This window comes from Martes martes (genome assembly GCF_963455335.1).
Source record: "Martes martes genome assembly, chromosome: 9".
Classification (NCBI taxonomy): domain Eukaryota; kingdom Metazoa; phylum Chordata; class Mammalia; order Carnivora; family Mustelidae; genus Martes; species Martes martes.
The window spans coordinates 104,247,054-104,261,794 of record NC_137896.1 but is presented as its reverse complement, the minus strand read 5'-3'; the positions used below and the strand labels follow the sequence as shown (position 1 = coordinate 104,261,794).

General features: G+C 44.9%; 1 protein-coding gene across 3 annotated transcripts; it reads left to right on the top strand.

Annotated features, from left to right (window-relative positions):
* Window positions 1-1,436: 1,436 nt before the first annotated feature.
* Window positions 1,437-13,023, top strand: ZNF514 (zinc finger protein 514). 3 transcript variants are annotated; one of them, XM_080814631.1, is made up of 5 exons: window positions 1,437-2,061; window positions 3,528-3,616; window positions 8,294-8,420; window positions 8,749-8,832; window positions 10,761-13,023. In XM_080814631.1, the coding sequence occupies exons 1-5, from the start codon at window positions 2,043-2,045 to the stop codon at window positions 11,741-11,743; spliced, it is 1,302 nt and encodes a 433-aa protein (XP_080670757.1). In that variant the 5' UTR covers window positions 1,437-2,042; the 3' UTR covers window positions 11,744-13,023. The 3 variants fall into 3 exon arrangements, with proteins under 3 accessions (XP_080670757.1, XP_080670759.1, XP_080670758.1); XM_080814633.1 differs by having other exon boundaries at window positions 1,449-2,061; window positions 3,542-3,616; XM_080814632.1 differs by lacking the exon at window positions 1,437-2,061 and adding an exon at window positions 3,053-3,113 and having other exon boundaries at window positions 3,542-3,616.
* Window positions 13,024-14,741: the final 1,718 nt, after the last annotated feature.

Genomic DNA, 14,741 nt, shown 5'->3' with positions numbered 1-14,741 from the left:
TCAAATAAATAAAGTCTTTTTTAAAAAGCTACATACGATATAATCCTGTTTATATGACATTCTGTAAAAGGCAAAACTATGGGTACAGAACAGTAGTCACACTGGGTTGGAATGGGAGAAATGTTTGACTATAAAGGAGCAGCAAAAGGGAATGTTGGGGGCAGTGCACAAACTTACCGGGTTGCTGGGAACCAGAGCTCCCCTAACAGTAGTTGACCTCGAGTGGCACATGAGAACACTCTGGAAGAGGGGACATTCTTGTTAAGCTATTGATTAACTCTCTTGGGTAACATGTGCATTGTGACATATGCCTCTGGATCAGGCTCTGTCCTGAATTTAAGAGGAGGGAAATTTCAGACACTGTAGCAGGCCAATGCCAAAAGGCACACCAGGCACAGAGGGCGCTCCTCAAGATAATCTGAAGCAGTTCCATTTCTGTCTAGTTGTGCTAAGTTACAAATGAGATGACATTTTTTTTCTCATTCGTCCATCCCTTTCTCTTCCTGGTTCCAGAGCACAGAAGAGAACAGAAACTCCTGGGCCAAAACCACGGTTCCCTGGCAGCACCCCCACGTCGCCTGCCGGCCCCCTCCTCGCCCCAGAGGAAGAGGGCTTGCTTTTTGGGCACTTGCTATGCCATCCTGGCCATGTGTGCCACCGTGAGTGCTGGGGAAAAGTGGCAGATTGAAAAGCAAGAGGGGAAAATGGTGGATTTTGCCCTGACTTAATGGGTTGTTCCAGAACCCCTAGATAGATTCTATAAACCACTCAGTCCTCACAAGTCCCCTCTCTGGCTGAGGACTGCCTCCTGAGAGCCATCGTTTTAATATTCAGACCATTTCTACATTTCTTTTAGGTCGTAAATGATACTCGTTTCTGGAGCAGGAAGGAGTCCATAGTCTTTTCTTCGGTGGCCCTTCTCTGAACTCAGAAATTGGAGCAGTGGGAGGAAGGCGGAGAGGCACGGGACGGTCTGTAGAATAGCAGTTAGTAACTAGCAATAAGCCATCTGTATGTCCTGGGCACTCTGTAAGAGATATGCCTACAGGTCTCCTGTAAATCCTTATTTGGCAGATTCAGGGTAGGGCCCAGGCTTCTCTTTTTAACAAATTTCCAGTGGCTTCTGGTTGGGCAGCCTCAAACCTGGCTATGGAGGCTAAAATAGAAGTTGCTCTCAGTTCCCAGCCGGTGGTGAGAGCCCGGGAAACCCTCTACCCTGGTCGGTTGCTAACAGCGCCGCTCCCAGAGGTTTCCCGTCCCGCACCATCAAGACCATTCTCTCTGGCCCCCACGGCGCAGGCGCCACTCGCCCCGCCCCGCGGACCCGCCCTGGACGCTTGCTTGTTTGACCCCCGCGAGGCGGCCCGTCTGCGCAGGCTCGGGACCGTCTGGGCTCAGGGGCTGGGGCTGGGGCCGGGGAGGGCTTTACTCTTTGTAGGATCTGTGACTTCGGGCGCGCGGGCTTGTCGCGGACACCGCGCCCCAGCCCGTGACAGAGTTGGAAGTGCTCCTCCGCCTGCCCGCCTGCGGGGGGGTATGGGGGCCTAGAGCTAGCGGACAGAGTTGCAGGGCCGGTCCATGTCCCTGTGAGGCTCTCTCCCGAATCCCTGCTGTCTTAGGGCCGCGGAGGCGCACTGGCGCCGGAGGTCGCAGGCCTGGCTACGGACGTAACTCCTGGTGGTGTAGTCGTCACTGTGGGTGTGGGTCTGCGAGGGAACTGGGTTCCAGAGCCTGGTCCCGAGAAGGGCGGCGGAGCGGTGCCAGTGTGCCCAGGCCCGGCTCGTGAGGGGTCTGAGAGCGCGCCTGAAAGCGGTGGAACGGCCCCTCCTTGGGCGGCAGAGCTCCGCGCCGGGGCTGCAGCCCGGGTTTGATACCCCTGCTCAGGGCCGTGCGGGTCGGCTGGGCGTCACCGCGCGGAGTGGGAATGCCCGGTGTCACCCAGCGTACTCCCCGCTCCCTGAATCGTAGAGAGGACCGCAGGGCTACGGCCGCAGAACAGAGATTTGGACCTAGTGAAAGGACGTCGCCCCTTAGCCCCAGCTATGGACTCCACAGCATCAGGTTTGGCTCTCGAGGGTGCAGAGGGCCAGAAGCCCTTCTGGGGACTTAGTAGTGGGCCGAGGAGGAGGACGACTCTAGAAAGAAGCCGGGAACTCCAGTGATGGGGCAGAGCCTGTAACCGTCTTCCCTGTGGCATTTCCTAATTTCCCAGGCCCAGGAGCATGAGGTCCCAGTATCCAAGATAACATGGTAAAAGTGGAGGGGATGGCCACGGAAGTCTTCCCAAAGGCCAGAGGAGAGCGTAGCGGGCGGGAGAGGATCTCTTCTTGTGCGGGAGGGAGAGGGTGAACAATAAACAAAAGCTGTGGGGGAGTGACCCTTGGCCAGAGATCAGAGGGCAGTAGGGCCATTTAGACCCTGCCCGCCCTTTCCTTTATTGCTTCATTGGTAAGATTTCCTCTAGCTCGTCTAGCTCAACTGTGTACAAGATTAGCAGTGTACATGGTGGGGGGGGGGCACTACTCCTGTAGCCACTCTTTCACTATTGTTTGGGAGGAGGCAACCTAGGTGACCCAGGAGGTTTTAAGCCATTCCTTTGTAAAGTTAGAATCTACTGCCCTTCACCGAATGGCATTTTGACTTTTCACTCTTCAGTGCAAATGCTCAAGGTCACAAGACTGGCCAATGGCAGAACTAGGCTGCATCTCTGGGACTACCACCCTCTCTGTATTCCTTTATGCCTTGTGTTCTGTAGACCATCAGCACAGGGATCATCTCGAAATTCCTTAGAAATGCAGGCTCTCAGGCACTACCCTACAGTCACTGAATCAGAGTCTGTTTAAGATGATCCTCAGGAATCCATACACACATTCAAGTTTGAGAAAGTGCTGACCTGTACTGTACCATGCTGCTTGCCACTTCCATGCTTTTACTGCTGTTGTTAGCTATGACCACTTCTCTGGTGTAGTTGATTTTCAGGCTTTAAAAGCAGGAAGGGACAAAACCCTATCATAGAGGGACTTGCTAAGTATGGTTGCAGAGACCTAACGATGCTTGGGAAGTTATCAGGAAGAACGGACCTTTGAGCTGGCTTCCCAAGGATGAGGGGAAAGGTGTGACTTGCTTTCCCTTAGAGTCTGTATCCCTCTGTGGCCTTGCCCTGGGCCTTGTTTTGTATTCTTAACCTGTCTTACACCGCAGGCTGGATTTAAAGTTTCTTGAACATCTTCCTGTTTATATTGTGGATGCCCAGTAAATAACTGTCCAGTGGAGTGGCCAAGCTTTGGTGATACCTAAGTTACCTGCAGCCTGCTGTGGCCTTTGGACACTAAGGGGGCGGGGAGTTTGTGCACTTCTCTCTCATGTGGGATAGCTAGAGGCTGCCACTCAGCTCCCTTTGACCCAGCTCGGTCCCCAGAACCATGGAGGTGACACACTGAGTCTTCAGGGATCTCTAATGTGGGGGAGTCTGGGAGCTGCAAAGGCCATGGGGTTAGCCTTCCTTATGGCTCCTTTTACCTTCCTAGTTCTCCCTTCTCAGGACCCTCCTCTTCCTCCAGAGGGATACCCAGGAGAAAAGGGAACAGCCAGTTTATTCCTGAAAGCCAGGCCCCAGGTGAGTTGAGGTTCTCTTCGTTTTTTTCTCAAATGACTGAACTACGGATGTCTTTGCCCCCTTTTCTCTGGAGCCCCTTTGTTCAATGCCAAAGGGAACTGACCTCAGTTCCTGCTCTGCAGGAGCCTGAGCCCATCAAGGTGGATGCTGGCCTCCCTGGCCCTTTCCAGGGCCCTCTCCTCTCTGCTCCGTATGTACTCACTCAGATCCTTTGGTTTATTTCTGTCATGAGCACTGCAGTGAGTACCAAGTAATGTGAGAGAGCCCTGGCCTTGGGAGAGGACTCTGGTACCAAGGATGCAGCCCCAGTCACAGTGAGGATATGCATGATTTAATGACAGATGGGAGTGGCACGGATAGGCCTTTCCTTCAAAGTTTAGTAAAAGGAAAAATCAGCCTGTGCTGGAGAGGCTGGGGGAAGGCTCATGGAGAAGAGGGACAAGGTTCTGAGGGTATAGACAGGTGGGGAAGTCATTTGAGTCTATGTCCCTGTTCAAATGTTATCTTCCTGGATTAGTAAGGAGAGAGACTTAACGCACTACTTCCACGCTGGAAGACTCACCTGACTTCTCTATGCGTTGGTTTTGCCAACTGTAAAATGAAGATGGTAATCACATTAATGATAATGATGAAAGCAGTAATAGCCATTATGTATTGAGAACTAAATATGTATCAGGAAATATTCTACACAATTTACTTAAACTAACTCATTTCATCTTTCAAACATTCTCATTTTGAAGAATGGCAACTGAGGCATAGAGAGGCAGCTGAGAAAGCCAAGGCATACAGAGATAAGGTAACTTGTTTATGGTTATCTGGCTCATAAGGAAGGCATTCTAGTTTCAGATCTGGGTTGTCTGGCTCTGAGATCTTAACCACTCAGTAATGCAGCTAGCTCATATCATTGCTGCAGTCTTCTGGCAAATGGTAACTGCTTAGTCTTTGTGAGCTGCAGTTGTGATGGGGGTAGAAGGGATAATGGTGACTGACTCCAGAATTGGATTCAGGGCTGGCTGTAGTGGTCCGGAGAACCAAGTGGAGGGCTGTGGATGCCAGACTGCATGGCTTCCTAGCATGGATGCCAAGGTGGTACCATCTTGGTACTACCTAAATGATAGTTTCATGTATTCTAGCTTAATGACAGATATTGTGTTTAATTTTCTAGCAAATGGGGGAAACCCCAACCAGTAGGGAAGTCTCACAAATAACTAGTAGAGTAATAAATAGAGTTTAAACCTCTTTGACCTTGATGTACCCATTCAGAGGTATATCAGAGAGCTTAATCTAATTATACCGTGGTGACAATGGCCTATAGATCTCAATGGCCCATAGTAACAAAGGTGTATTTCTTCTCTGTTACGTATCAGTAGTGGACTGGCTGTGACTGCTCCACACCCTCTTTGCTCTGGGATTTAGGCTGAAGGATTAGTCCTCCTCTGGGATATGTTATGTGGCAGGGAGAAATGCAATGTCAGAACCAGGAGATGGTTCTTCTGGCTTCTGCCCGGGAAGGACTGTGTTGCTTCTACCTACAATCCGTTGGCTGAAGCAAGTCATGTGGCCAAGCCTAATGTCAGTGAGATGGGAAATATAAGCCTCCCATAGTGAGGGGCACCAAGGGAGGGGCAGTGACTATTTTGAACAACTAATGAGTCTACCACTTTATGTTTTCTTACAAAAATTCACTTGCCTTCCTCCACACAAATTCCCTCCCCAAGAGATAACCCCAAAACTCCATTTAGTTACCTAGTAGGAACATCAGGATCAAAGTCCTGGATGGGGTGATGGCCTCAACATCAGGTCTGGATGTTTCTCCTCTGGATCTGGAGACCCATGAACTAAAAGGACAAACTGCCCAAATCCATATATCCAACGTACAGTGGAAAAGGATAACCACAGTAAGCACCCCTATTCAAAACAGGGAAGCAATGGAGAAGCCCAGTAGTCTCAGGTCCATAACCGTTAAGATATTCCACTTGGCAGACTTAGTGAGAACCACTGATCTGGGGACTGGGAAGTCTTTTGGTTCTGTCCGGGTTCTGTTCCCCAGGTGGAGCTCCTCAGTCCCATGTTTTCCTTAGCTCTTGGCTCTGCCCCACAAGTTCCTTTTGCAGTATCCTTGGTCACATAGGAAATGATATTGGAGAATAAACTCACTTGAGGGATAGGCAGCTTCTTCATCCTGCCTGAGTAGGTTGATGGCCCAAGGATTATTTCAAGTCATGGACGTTCAGTGTAACTCTCAAAATGTAATCAGCTTTTAATGTATTTGTTTTCTGTCACTTCCATGTGTCAAGTTTTACCCACAGTTCTTTTTAAAATATATCCCTCTTTAGGCTTAATTGTGGAGTTTTGAGGGTTTTTCTTTTTTAGACAGTAAGCAGTTTGGTTGCCTTAAAGATATACTGGGAGCCATCTGGAATTATTCAGAGGTTTAAACAAAAGGTTTGATTACCACACTCATAATTTGGTCCTTCCCTTAGGTTGAGTTTTAATCATCCTTTGTCACTGCAAAAGCCTTATCTACATTGTCTTTGACCAACTGGAAACAAGAACTGGTTTAATCTCTAACTCTCCAAGTCCTGGAATTTCTAGACACTTTCTTTTGCCTTCCATTTTTATTTTGCAAACTCACAAACTCAAGCTCATTTTTTTTCTTTTTTTTTTTTTTAAAGATTTTGTTTATTTATTTGACAGACAGAGATCACAAGTAGGCAGAGAGGCAGGCAGAGAGAGAGGAAGGGAAGCAGGCTCCCTACTGAGCAGAGAGCCCGATGCGGGGCTCGATCCCAGGACCCTGGGATCATGACCTGAGCCGAAGGCAGAGGCTTTAACCCACTGAGCCACCCAGGCGCCCCAAGCTCATTTTTTTTCTTGTAATATTTTGTCAGATTCTGCCAGTAACAACCAGCTCACACTACTGAAGTTCCAGCCTCTTCTCGTAACATCACAAGTTCATGCTTACATTGTTCATCTTTGCAGTTACTGCCGACAACAGTTTTAGCACACAGTTCACCACCAAATCATGTAGGTTGCCATCTTACCAGTAGGTTTCTTTACTACTGGCCCTGAAGCCAAAGTCAGATATTTTAGACTTTTTGTTATGGCAAAACCCTACATTAAGTACTAGTTTCTTAATGAGTCGGTTTAGGCTAGTTATGCTTTAATAACAACAGCAAACTCTCAAAGACTTATACCAACAAAGGTTTATATCTTGCCTGCATTACCTGTTTTACATCCCATTTGTGAAAGCAGATTATTTGACTACCCCTGGGTTGTTGGGGTAGGGAACTCAATCCTGTAGGGAGAGCCAGTGATTATTTTGAACAAATAATATAATCTATCACAAGAGGTTACTATAGCAGTATTTGACTATTTTGGACTGACTTTCATGTTAATGTAAAATTTTACTTTCACTTATTTTATGGAATCAGTGCCTAAATGGGATTTGATTTCTAAACATATTTTGGGAAAAGTAACAGGGATTTAACAGTCAGATGGGAGGAGGACAGGAGAGTCCTGACTGGGACCCACAGAATGGTTGTACCTTGTGGGGACCTGGGATTCAGGGTCTCAGTGTCAGTTTTACACATTCAGGAACTGAATGAGTGGGGACGAAAAGTGATTAGGGTTTGGGGGAGAGGATTCGTGTTAATCAAACTCACAAAAGACTTACTGATTTGTTATAAGGCCACTGGATATACTTTCACTGAACTATGTGGTGGTGGTGATATATTATTATAAATCCCCAATTACTTGATTTGGACTTAGTAAAAATTGTCTTTAAAATCATAGGCCACAAGTTTCAAAAATAGTTGGAGACTTTTGATACTAGTGCATTTGAGAATGCAAAACAGGGGCCTCTGGGTAGCACAGTTGGTTAAGCATCTAACTATTGGTTTGGGCTCAGGTCATGATCTCGGGGTCTTGGGATGGCGCCCCATGTCAGGCTCCAAGCTCAGTGAGGAGTCTGCTGGAGTTTCTCTCTCTTCTCTATGTGCCCCTCCCATACTCACTCATGCTCTCTCTCAAATAAGTAAATACATCTTAAGAAAAAAGGAATGCAAAACATATTAGTCTGTTACTTCTAGTTGATTCTAATTAAATGCAACTATGTGGAAAATAGAAGAAATGGATTGCATTTACCTCCCTTATGTAAGCAGACTGTCTCTGTAGGCCTGAGATCTTGAGATCCTGATTATATTTCTAAGCAGCGTGATACTGACAAGTCGGCATCAGTGGGTAGGATACCAAGTAGTAACAATAATACAATCCCTGGAGCAGCTTAAAATATTTTGGGGATGACAAGACCCAAAACTGGGCATTGGTGGGGCGCCTGGGTGGCTCAGTGGGTTAAAGCCTCTACCTTCGGTTCAGGTCATGATCCTGAGATCAAGCCCTGCATCAAGCTCTCTGCTTAGCGGGGAACCTGCTAACCTCCCCCCACCATCTCTGCCTGCCTCTCTGCCTACTTGTGATCTCTGTCTGTCAAATAAATAAATAAAATCTAAAAAAACCCAAACAAATAAACAAACAAAAAACACTGGGCATTGGGATAGCTAGGAACTCTTAGAATCCCTTCTACATCCTAAGGTTTTACTCAGACATCCACCCACTCTTCTCCCTGGGGCTGCTAGTGTGCTCCCTTAGGGCACAAGAATATTTTCTGTGTTTCAGGATCTGATGACATTCGAGGATGTAGCTGTGGAATTCACCCAGTGGGAATGGGGGCAGCTGGACTCTGCTCAAAAGGACCTATACAGGGTAGTGATGCTGGAGAACTTCAAGAACCTGGCTTCTCTGGGTGAGCTCAGCTCCTCCAAAGCCCAAAGCTTGCCTGTCAGGCCTGCCATCTTTATTTCACTGGTGTTTAAAAGCTTGGGGTTTCTAGGCCTGTTTGCTGAGTTTTGCCCTGGGGTTATGGAATCATACACTTACATGTCCTTGGGGTCCTCATTCCTAGAAAAAGTTCTGCTCCATATGAAGTTTCATGATTCTGCTCCTAAATTTTACAGTACCTATTCTTTGGAGGCTTTCTACACCTACAGTATGATCTCCCCCAGAAAGATCTAGAGCCAAAGCCTTGGCCTCTAACATACAGAGTCATGGTCCTTTTCTTTCTCTACCATCAGGGCTTCCAGTGGCTAAACCATATGTCATCTCCCAGTTGGAGAAAGGGAAAGAACCCTGTGTATTAGAGGGAGAAATCTCAACAGGTGAGTGAATGAGAACTAAGCAACATCACACGTAATAAGGACCAGCCATGGGTGAGAAATTGCCCTGAACCCTTGCTCATGGGGCTCTCCTTTGGGAAGGTAAGACCACTTGTCAGGGGCTCTCCACTGCAGTATTTTGAATATTCTCGGGCTTCTGTAATTATGTCTGGTGTCAGAAAGAAGAGATGCTCATTTTCTTCTCTAGCATTTACACTTTGGAACCCCTCTCTGCCCACCCTTTTTGGGTTCTTGGTGACACTCAGCATCACTAGATGTCATATGGATGATGTTGGATGGAATCAAAGGATTGACAGTTGTAAATGGCCAGGCTCTCCTGTGCCAGCAGGGTTAAGAGAGTTAGTTAAAGACCAAACAGTAGAGTAGCCTAGAAATTAAAGGGTTACAGGCAAGGACACATGGTAGATGTCAAGAAGATCAAGGTAGAGACACTTCATGGTTGATCAAGCTGAGCTTCAACAGAGGTGGTTCCAGGAACAAAAATTACTCCTTACTGTCTATTGATGTCACCTCTTTGAGACCACGTGTTCCTAGGTAACTTGAGAGTACCTGATGGGCCTCACCTCTTGGAGCAGTATTCTGGACTCAAGCTCTTCTGCCTGCCATGTGTAACTAAGGCACAATGGAGGAAGGTGACAGTCTGTGCCAGTATCGATCTCGGGTAGGATCACAGCCCTGGGTCAGAGATAAATCTCAGGAAATAAGTGCTCACATCCTGGAAGCACAGGCTGGGCCTCATTAAAGGAGCCTAGAATAGAGAACAGAGAGTGAAGTTGCTAATCTCTGCTATATTCATATTTTCTTGATCTTTTTTCCTTCTAGAATGGAAGCAAGGGTGTGACCTCTGGATCTAGTCTTGACAGTGCTCTACAAACATGGCTGTGTTTCAGAATCTCTCAGGGAGCTTGTTAAAGATCCAGATCTCCAGGGGCCACATGAGACCTACTGACTCAGAATATGGTTCTGGGAGCACTGGCATCAGTAATCATTTACCTCTTCAGAAGTGTTACTATTATTACATTAGTTTTCTGTTATTGCTCAAACAAACATATACAAACTTAATGACTTTAAACACAAGTTTAGTTATAGTTCATAGGTCAGAAATCTGGCATGGATCTCACAAAAGATGTGAGGAGAGGTGTGTTCCTTTCTGGAGTCGCTAGGGGAGATTCTGTTTTCTGTCATTTGAGATGTTGCCAGAACCAATTCTTGCAGTTGTGAAACTGAGATCCCTGTTTTCTTGCTGGATGTCAACTGAGAAATATTTCCAGCTTCTAGAGACTGCTGCATTCCTTGGCTCATCGTGCCCTTACTCCGTCTTCAAAGCCAGAAATGGTGGGCTGAGTCATTCTCACACATCTCTCTGACCCAGCTAGGAAATGTTCTCTGATTTTAATTAAGGACTTATGTGATTACATTGGGCTCATCTGAATAATCCAGGATAATCTCCCCATCTAAAGGTTTGGGCCCTTAATCATATCTGCAAAGTCCTTTTTGCCATGTAAGATAACACATTTACAAGTTCTTGGGATTAGGGCATGGATGTCTTTGGGGGAGAATTATTCTGCCTGTCACAATTATATACTGTAATATATTACTGAGGTGCTGAGGGGACTTTGTGGAGGACATCTTCCTGCCCTCTTCTTATCTTTATGTTAGATTTACCTTGTGTACTGGAATCCAAAGACTTTTTTTAGATTTTCCTAATCTCCATTCAGTAATTTATCACCTCTTGATAACTCCAAAACCTTCTTCAGATATACACTATACTTGAAAGAAACTGTACACATCTCGGGTATTATTTTAAAGCTTCATTACCTAACATCCATTATAGGACTTTACTTCCTCTGCGCACGTGGAACAGTTAACATTAGAATGTCTTGTCTTTTTTTTTTTTTCCCCCCTCTCAGACTGGGAGAAAAGGCCTAAAGCCAAGGAATCAGTACTACATCAGGGAATTTCCAAAGAAGAATTACTCCAGATAGCACCAGTGGAAAAATACATCAGAGATGAATTCTTCTTCTGCAAACTGAAAGCAACCTGTGGTTGTGATGACCAATTAGAGATACAGCCAAAAATCCAGGAGAGACATCTGAAAGGAATGCCAATCTCTCACAAATCTACCACCCTTAAGATAGATCATGAACGGAGTGAATTTGGGAGAAGTTTAGACCTAAGATCAGTCCTTGTTAACCAATGCAGTGTTCCTATAGGAGAAGGAGCCTATAAATGTGACACAGAATTCAGACAGACTTCAGGGAGAAATAACTCCCAGAGAAGCCATCCAGGAAAGAAACCTTGTAAATGTAATGAATGTGGGAAGTCTTTCCATTTCCAGTCAGAACTGAGGCGCCATCAGAGATGTCACACTGGAGAAAAGCCCTATGAATGCAGTGAATGTGGAAGAGCCTTTGGTCATATTTCATCCCTTATTAAACATCAGAGAACTCATACTGGAGAAAAGCCCTATGAATGCAGTGAATGTGGGAGAGCCTTCAGCCAGAGTTCATCTCTTGTTTTACATTACAGATTTCATACTGGGGAGAAACCCTACAAATGTAATGAATGTGGAAGAGCCTTTGGTCATACTTCATCTCTTATTAAACATCAGAGAACTCACACTGGAGAAAAGCCCTATGAATGCAGGGAATGCGGGAGAACCTTCAGCCAGAGTTCATCTCTCATTGTACATTACAGATTTCATACTGGAGAGAAACCTTACAAATGTAATAAATGTGGGCGAGCCTTCAGCCAGAGTTCATCTCTCACTCAACATTACAGATTTCATACTGGAGAGAAACCTTACAAATGTAATGAATGTGGGAGAGCCTTTGCTCATACTGCATCCCTTATTAAACATCAAAAAAGTCATGCTGGAAAAAAAGCCATATGAATTCAGTCAATGTAGGAAGGCTTTCAGCTGGAGCACACACAGTTTTCACATGACACACCCCGGAGAGAGATCCTATATGTGTAATGTATGTGGGAAGACTTGGTTGGAAGACCTGTCTTATTCATCATCAGAAGTACATGCTAAAGAAAGGCTCTTTCTATGTCAAGAGAGAAGGTGGGCTTTGTCACACCTTGCCCTTTATCAAACACCAGAGGATCCGTATTAGTAAGAAACGAAGTAAATGTGATTGATTTGGAGAGGCTTTTGTCAGAGGACACATATTATTCAACAGCAGACAGTTTCTACTGGCAAGAAGCCTTATCAATGCACTGAGTATGGCAAAGCCTTCAGTCACATACTATTCAGAAAGTAAATAAGTAAGTAAATAAATAAATACCAGATAACTCAAGTGTGGTAAAATCCATCTGTGATACTTCTTCTCTTACTAAGCACCAAGAACACATAGAAAAGAAAAGTCTTTGAAAGCAATAAAGGTGGGAAGGCCTTTTAGAGCTCATCTCTCAATAAACATCAGAGAATTTATTTTTGAGAAAAATACTATGGAAATAGTGAATGTGGGAGAATCTTGATTTACAAATACCAGTGAACTCACCCTGCTAGTTAGAAACCCAGGAATAGAATGCATGCGGAAAAGCCTTTGGCCAATGTTCCACCCATTTTGCAATCAGAGAATGTGTACTGGAGTGACTTTTTGAATTTGGTGAAACTGGGAAAACCCACTAGTATAGTTCAGGCCTCAGCATACATTAAGGCTTTACTCCAATGAGAAACCCTGGGAACTTAATGAATGTGGGAAAAGTTCCTTTCAGCCTTGAGATTCATAAAGCAAGAGCTGAAAGGAATCTGAGTGATTCAACGAGTCCTGTGATTTTCTGCCTGGTGGGGCTCTCTATAACAGCACTGTGCTTCACCTCCCTATCCTGTTACTGATGGGAGCAGATGTGCTACTGTGTGGGTGAATAGAATGGAAGCTGAGCTAGGTCAAGAGCCACCACTGATTCAGCCAGACCCTATCTTAGGGCTAAGAAAACTGATTTGAAAGTGCCAGGCGCTGGGCTGGGTGTCTCTTCCTTTTGGTTCACAGCTGTGGTTTTGAGATTAAGAGACTGAAGGTCTTCCCGTACAAAACTCACCATGCCACTACATGTTACCTCTCTCTAAGAGGCAATGGAGTGGCATTTTTAAAGTTTGAGCAAAAAGCAATTTTCATTAGATCTTTATGCTCTGAGATTTGGGATTTTTGAAATAAAATCTTTTTAAACATTAAAATCATTAAAATGTGGGTATTGTATTAAAAAAATCAAAACTTCAAAAACATTATTCTAAGTGAAAGCCAGATGCCACCATTCCATTTATAGTAAATGTCCAGAAATGGCAAATCCTCAGAGGCAAAATAGTTTAGTGGTTTTCTGGTACCAGGAGAGGCAACTGGGAGTAAATGCAAATGTTAGAAGGAATCTTACTGGGGTGATGCAAATGTCCTAAAACTGGATTATAGTGATGGTTGAACAATTTAGTAAATTTACTAAGAATTATTGAATTGCACACACAAAATGGGTGAAATTTATGGTATGTAAATTACACCTCAGTAAAATTGCTTTTATAAAACATCAGATAGATATACCAACTATTGCTAAACTACTTTTCCTACCTTGTCTATTACTTCAAGCCATCTGTATGTCTTTATTTTCTGTAATAGTTAACCCTAAGCTTACTGGGTCTCAAGTTCATATCATGATGCATCTGAAATTTATGTGGAGAAGCCTGGAGTAGGAGCTGGCAGAGAGCAGAGGAGTCTTGACTAAAAAGATTAGCTTATACTAAAGACAGTCCTTCAAGCATTTTAAGTCACTGAGCCTAGACTTCAGGGAATCAGTTCAAAGTGGGTCCATGCAGACAGGCAGAATCTAGAGGTCCAACAGGTTGGCTAAGGCAGAGAGGTGCAGGCAGACAGGATGAATGGAGGCGTCTGGACAGCTGACATCAGAGTGCCAGTCTAGAGACCTAGAAATCATGGGAATTTCTTTCCAGAGAGCCAAAGTATACAGGAGAGAAATAGCAAATTTACTACATTAGTACTGTCTTAGTTTGCTCTGTCTTACCTTTTCTCCCAGTGCCCTTTTCTAACCCCAACTTAAGTCACTTTATATACCTGGATAACTGCAACTTTGTAGCTCGTCTTTGCTTAACATGTCTGTCTTGTGTATCTTTGCTATGGTAACCATTCTTTTCAGTCTGTACCCACTGCTTTGTCTGAAAGCCTCTGTACTGCCTACAAGAAAAATCCTCACTCCTCAGTTTGGCATTTAACACCTTCTTCACCCTCTGGTACTCCTGACAAGAACCTCTATTAGAGACAAACTAATTTGCTTGCCATACCTCAGAGATACCTTCACACTCCCCTGCCTGTTCCACCAGCCTGGAATGCCCTCTCCACTTCTCTGAAGCCTAATAAGTAGAACCCTGTTCAAATACCCTCTCATCAGGGAAGAATTCTCTTGAACACTGATGTGAAGTCATATCTTACTGACTTAAAATTGTAAACGCATTTGCATTTGCTTAAGGTTTTTTTAAATTTTATTTTTAAAATTTTATTTATTTATTTAAAAGATTTTATTTATTTATTTGACAGAGCGAGATCACAAGTAGGTAGAGAGGCAGGCAGAGAGAGAGGGGGAAGCAGGCTCCCCGCTGAGCAGACAGCCCGATGCGGGGCTCTATCCCAGTATCCTGAGATCATGACCTGAGCCGAAGGCAGAGGCTTAACCCACTGAGCCACCCAGGTGCCCCTTGCTTAAGGTTTTTAAAAATGAAGGATGTCTTGGGTAGTTCTTATTACTGTCTTGATCTATTTAAAGCATTTTTTTTTAATCAGCTTGCCACTTTGTCTCCTGAACCAGATTATCAGCTGCTTCAGATAATTTCTTATACTTCCTCTCAGCAATGAGCAGACAGTAGGTGCTTACTAACCATGTGT

Coding starts and splice junctions, on each gene's coding strand:
- ZNF514 (XM_080814631.1), top strand. Junction 3,617..8,293: donor TCCTGAAAGCCAGGCCCCAG/GTGAGTTGAGGT, acceptor TCTGTGTTTCAG/GATCTGATGACATTCGAGGA. Junction 8,833..10,760: donor AGAGGGAGAAATCTCAACAG/GTGAGTGAATGA, acceptor CCCCCCTCTCAG/ACTGGGAGAAAAGGCCTAAA.